Source organism: Barbus barbus, assembly GCF_936440315.1.
Source record: "Barbus barbus genome assembly, chromosome: 32".
NCBI lineage: Eukaryota > Metazoa > Chordata > Actinopteri > Cypriniformes > Cyprinidae > Barbus > Barbus barbus.
The window spans coordinates 24795263-24801522 of NC_136760.1; the positions used below are offsets into that span (position 1 = coordinate 24795263).

The 6260-nt window shown below is 36.7% G+C and overlaps 1 protein-coding gene across 1 annotated transcript; it reads left to right on the plus strand.

The window, feature by feature from the left end:
- The first annotated feature begins 378 nt into the window (after positions 1–378).
- On the plus strand, positions 379–4532 carry LOC306852794 (uncharacterized protein). Its single transcript, XM_079389876.1, has 8 exons — positions 379–436; positions 1134–1645; positions 1778–1914; positions 2070–2383; positions 2466–2801; positions 2876–3056; positions 3333–3457; positions 3637–4532. The coding sequence occupies exons 4-8, from the start codon at positions 2264–2266 to the stop codon at positions 3967–3969; spliced, it is 1095 nt and encodes a 364-aa protein (XP_079246002.1). The 5' UTR covers positions 379–436; positions 1134–1645; positions 1778–1914; positions 2070–2263; the 3' UTR covers positions 3970–4532.
- The last annotated feature ends 1728 nt before the right edge of the window (positions 4533–6260 follow it).

The following is a 6260-nucleotide window of genomic DNA, read 5'->3' on the forward strand; positions in this document are numbered from 1 at the left end:
TTAAAACATCGGGTGTACAAAATGCATCGGATGCAAGCTCTTCATATGCAGTACTCAAAACAAAATTCCATTTGTATTTGATATTTAATTAGCATTGTATGCCTCTGCTACATATTACATGCCAAATCAGTCACTTTATACTTTTATAATTGTCAAATCAGTTGCAATGTTAGTATTAGTAGTATACAAGTACACAGCAAAAATTGGAGAGTTGAAGTTTCGGTGTTAAACATTTCCGAGTTGATTTCAACACCCAAAGAGTAATTTTAACACATTCAGAGTAAAATGGTGTTTGGTGTTGGAGTTATTTCACAGAGTTGATTATCAGTGTTAAACCAACTCCATAGAGATGTAATTAGACTCCGCCCACGCATTTCCAATCGTCGCTGGTGAAATCCATGAGGACGCCGCCATTATCCTCGTGTGTGCTTGAAAGGTAAGTTAAATTAAATCATACTTAAACATTTATGATTGGTGGTAATAGCAGAATGTACAATATTACGTGCTGTGGAGCACTGAACATAAGCCTATATTAAAGTGTGGAAGCGAACACGCACACACACAGCCTAAGTTATGTGTTAAGTTACATCGTGGCCACGTTTTACTACGCTCACTCGTTTCGATTAAATTCAAACAAGAAATCAAATTATTACAGCGTGGCCACTGTTTAATTAAAATGATAGACCGAATTAATAAAATGAATGATATTTTTTTTTTTTTAAAAGCCTTGTTTGCCAGGACTGGCATTGTCGACGACGTGATTAGCTAGCTAAGGTTATGTTAGCTACGAAAACTGTGCAAAACTTTATAAAGGAATGGATTTACGTTACAAGCTTAACGCGATTTATATATATATATATATGTATATGTTTATGTATGTGCAATAGTCACGTTGCAGACGTGACAGTAAACTGCACCGTACGTTTTCTCCAGTGCCGATTATTTAACCACACACTTTTTTTTAAATAAAAACAAAACGTGTATATATATCTATATATGTAATCGGCACTGGAGAAAACGTACGGTGCAGTTTACTGTCACGTCTGCAACGGAAACGATGTGACGTGTATCCATCCATACAGTATTCTGCATTTACCCCGATTTACAATGCCAAACGCTTTTGCTTGTTCCAGGTAAAATGTTGGTCCAGATCAAATACAACGAGCAGCAGAAGTATGTGAAACTGGATTGCATTGAAGGGAGGTTTGACTTTATGCAATTTCACCTAAAAGGTTGTTTCCCCCACTCGGTTAAAATAACTAAGAATTTGATTACCATCTGATAAATTCTGTGTAAGTTATTGTCCTAGCTCTCATGTTGTTGACTCATTTCTGTACATGACTTTATCATAGAATGTTTTATAGAAGGGGATACATTGGGAAAAAAAATCCATATTTACATTCTGCTTGCATCATAAAGATATATGTATTTAAATCAATCATTTGTTGTGAAGCAAGAAAGGGTGTCAACTTAAATAAAAAAATCGTTTTTTATCTTTTTATTTTTTCAGTCATTGAGAGATTTTGCTTGCCACCAGATGCAAAAGTTACATACAAGGATGCAACAGGGACAGAAGTCGATGCAGAAATATTCAGCGACCTCATTGGACAAGGCAATGTGGTGCTGACTGTTTTCTCAGATAATGGTCAGTTTTATTGAATTTGAAAGAAGTCTAGTGTTATCTAGCAACTCAGGATAAATTAGCTATTTCTTATTTCTGATTCTTGTGCTGGTCATCACAATATTTGTAATATTGTAATACTTTGTCATTCTTTAGAATTTTCAGACTCTTTGTCTTCCATATCTGAGAAGTCTGACACTAGCAACAGCTCAAGTGCATCGACTGTAATCTTAGATGAGGTCCCTAACAAGAGACAAAGAAAAGAGGACACATCTGCACTGTCTGCAAAACAGGTTACAACAAAGCTTTTTACTTGAGTCTCCTTAAGGTTCTGTTCACCCAGAAATGAAAATGATGCAAATGCTGACACACTATTTTTTTCTTTTTTTACCCCTCTGAGTCTGTAGTAATTTGTGAATCACCAAGGTCATTTTTTTTTTTTTATTAGTTGGTCGAAGATGTTCTGAAATTGAAGTCTGGCGGTGAAGCAGTACTACAGGAGTATCAAGAAACAGAAACCCTTACAGATGCCACAAGAAGGCAAATGATTAACACACTAGTGGCTCACATGATTGATACACATGGGTAGTTTTTTTTTTTGTTATTTTTACGAATAACTGCATGACCACTGTGTAAATTAAGATGACCAATTTTATATCTTCCCTTAGGCAACTCCCTACTAAAGCTATCAGAGAACAGTATGCTCTTGGCATAGTGATGCTGTTCCCTTCCCTCAGAGATCCATATTCCAAGAAAGGCTATGTAAGTCATTGTCTGCATGACCCTTTCATGTTATACTTGCAATGTTATAATATCTGTGACATAGAAATTTGATTCTTTTAAGGAACACTTTTATGATGCTGCAAGCAACACAGGATACATTGCTTGGCGTATGAAAACTGTCCACAGGAAGATGCGACGAGGATCTTTGCTACTAGACAGCCCTCATGATATTTCTCAAGGAGGCCCAAAATGCCAAAGGGCTACTAATTTTGAAGGGCAACTTGATGGGGATGCTTGCAGAGAGGCCATGTCTTTGCTCAGCCACACCACAGACAAGTCCCTAATATTCCAAAAGATGAGAGAGACCTTTCAGCATCGCCAGAAGCTTGTTAAAGATCCAGGATCTAGTGCTGATATCCTCTCCACCTTCCCAAGATTCCTAGATACAAAAGGGCTGGTAAGTTTGGAATAACATGTTTTCAAAGGCATGCAATTTGAGAATATTGTTTATAGTTTAATATCTTCTTAAAGGTGGATCAAGACTTCACTCTCCTGTTTGACGCTGAGACATCCTCCAGGCTGCTTCAGAAGTGGGACACGTTCTTCAGGCCAAATGTCATTAAAGAGGCCAAGCAACTTACTTCAACAGCAGAGCTGAGTCAGTTGTTGCTCTCAGCAGAATGTCCTGAAGGAAGTGACCTTCATGAAACAAGTATGTTGTATTTCATTGACTTGTTTTTACGCATTTGCTATGTTTGCAGTTACTGTATGTTTTGTTTTGATGACAGAAACATTAAAATGAGCAAACTTAACCTATTGAGATTGGATGCTTTCCGTATTAATAAAAAAAAAATTAGACCACACAAAAGTCTTAAGACTATATAAACACATCAGGTGAATGTTTAAAATGCTCTCTATTCTTAAACTTAAAGTATTTCATTTGAAGTTTTACATTAATGCAAATTTTTCATATGAATTTCGTCTCCAGTCTACGACCAGGAAATGGCATCCCTTCTTCTACTGATACATCTCCTTCCACCACCACCAGGAGGACTGAAGTCTCCAAAAATCAGTGCATGTGATGCTGCTGAAAGACTTGTAGTCTTTCATAAGGTATTGACATTTTAATATTGTTTTGGGTTGCTCAAACATGGGGATTAAAATCAAGTCTTCATATGCATTGACATATTTTGCTAGCCATTGAGCTGTTTGTACAATCACTTTTATAATGTTGTTTTCTCTGTGACTGGACATCATGTTTGTCTAATATTCAATGTTAATTTCAACTTTAGTCATGCTGCAGTTTGGAGGAACACCTCAAGAACAACCAGCGTCAGCATCCGTACCTCCTTGCTGTTGGACGCCAGAAAAGCAAGATTGACCACTTCTACATCACCTTGGATAAGCATCTCATCCCATGCCAGGCAAACCGCTCCCTTGGAGCATTTGATGAACTTTTCAAGGCACATTTTGTGTTCAATTTGTGCTATGATAGTGCACTTGTGAACTTTTACACATTCCTGCAGACAACAGTGTATAACATTGATGTAGGGAAAATGAAGGAATCTCCCAGGGTTAGAGATTTGAGAGCCAGAGTGCTCAACCAGACAGTAACCTTAACTTAATGTCGGGCAGTATGATGTTGACAGAATGCTGATCTGTTTTATTTGTCAAAAACAGCACCCAGACAGTCAACAGTTGATTTCACATTTAAGAGGTGAACATAGTTACTATCCTGGATCTAAGTTCAAATTAATTTGTTCTCAGCAAGGTTGTAGGCATCAGTTCCAAACATATGCAGGTTTTCGTAAGCACCTTAACAGTGTTCATAGCAATGTTCAGCTGATTGCTCAAACTTCAACTGTTGGATGTTCCTCAAGTGAGCCAGTTGCAAGCTCATCTCAAGTAGATGCTTTGGAGGAACTTATGAATCCCCAGCATCAATCTCCTTGTTCCAGTGCTTCATCTAATAACCATGATTCAGGGCTTACTAAAAATTCAACTAAAGAATTGTGTGAATCCATTGTGGCCAAAATACAAGCAAGTGGGATTCCAAACAGTTTGGTGTCCTCAATTGTGGGAGATTTAGAGGAGCTAACAGATGAGCTTCACTCGCAAGCAAAGCAAAACGTACTTTCTGCTTTGCCTACAAATGACCCCTACAAAACTGTAATAAATGAATCTTTTGAAAAATTAGAAAACCCATTCACAAATCTTAATACAGAATGGAAAAGGAATAAATACTTTAAAGAAAAATGGGGAGTTGTAGAGCCCGTTGAGATAACACTAGGTGTGCGGTATGACAACAGATTAAATCAGAAATCTGGTACTTATGACCAAGTACCAGTGAATGATACTTTTATATATGTGCCAATTTTAGAAACATTGAAATTCATGTGCAGAAATCCAGACATTTGTGAACTCCTAAGGAAAGATTGTAGATCAGAGCCTGACACTTTTACAGATTTTAGCGATGGAAGTTATTTTAAATCCCACCCTTTATTTACAACAAAGAGACATGCATTACAAATCCAAATATACTACGATGACTTTGAAACGGCTAACCCCCTTGGCTCCAAACGTAGTATCCACAAAATTGGCTGTCTTTATTTTATTGTAAGAAACTTGCCCCCAAAATTTAACTCTGTTCTGATGAACATTCATTTATTGGCACTTTTTCACACACAAGATGTAAGCAAGTACAGTTTTGATGTTATACTGGAACCATTGATAAACGATATAAAGATACTTGAAAGCCAAGGATTAAGTCTTCCATTCTCAGATGAGCACATATATGGCACCATCGCACAAATCACTGGTGATAATCTAGGGATGCACTCAATTCTTGGTTTTAATGAGTCATTTAGTAGCCGTCATTTCTGTCGCCTTTGTTTAATTGAAAAGAATGATTCTCAAACCGTATACAGTGAAGATGATCCTAAGGTGGTCCTTCGTGGAAAAGAAATCTTTGAAATACATTGCAAGTCTCTCCAGGAAAACCCACAATTGAGGTCACTGTATGGTTTGAAAAAAAATTCCACAATTAACACACTGAAGTACTTTCATGTTAGCAATAACTACTAATCAAATTGCTTTTTGGACATCTCACACAAAATTTTATATCTGAAGAAGATTTACTTTCAAGGATTTATTCTTTTGATTATGGATTTTTAGAAAGTAAAAATCGTCCCACAAAGGTTATTTTGGATAGTGCTGGTAATAGCATTGGTTTAAATTCCATTCAGACATTATGTCTTGTAAAAAATCTCCCACTTTTGTTAGGAGACATTGTTCCTCCAGGACACAAGCACTGGAGTTTGTTGCTTATGTTACTGCAAATAATGAACATTGTGTTTTCACCTTGTCTCACTTCAGGCTTGACAGTGTATTTGAAGCACTTGATTGCTGACCACCACAAACTATTTAAGTATTTGTATCCACATAAAAATTTGATTCCCAAACATCATTACATGATACATTACCCCTCTTCTATAAGGAAAATTGGCCCCTTATTATATATGTGGTCAATGAGGTTTGAAGCCAAACATAAGATGTTCAAAGGCTTTTTTAAAAATTTCAAAAACATAACAAAATCTTTAGCTAAAAAGCATCAGATGGCCATTGCATACCATTGGGAAAAATTCACCCTCAAACATAATGAGTTTGGGCCAATTAAATCATTTTCCATAGGGGATGAGAATGTGGTCAGCAGTCAAATGCTTGAAATGGTCCTATCAAAAGATGTTTTCTCAACCAGCTGGGTTAAAGTTGATGGTGTAGAATATAGAGCTGGACTTGTGGTGTGCAGTGCAATAGAAAAGGAAATGCCAGTGTTCTGTCAAATAAGCGATGTACTTTTGGTTGACAGTCACATTTATCTGTTGGTAAACAAACTATTCACAGAGAATTTTGATGA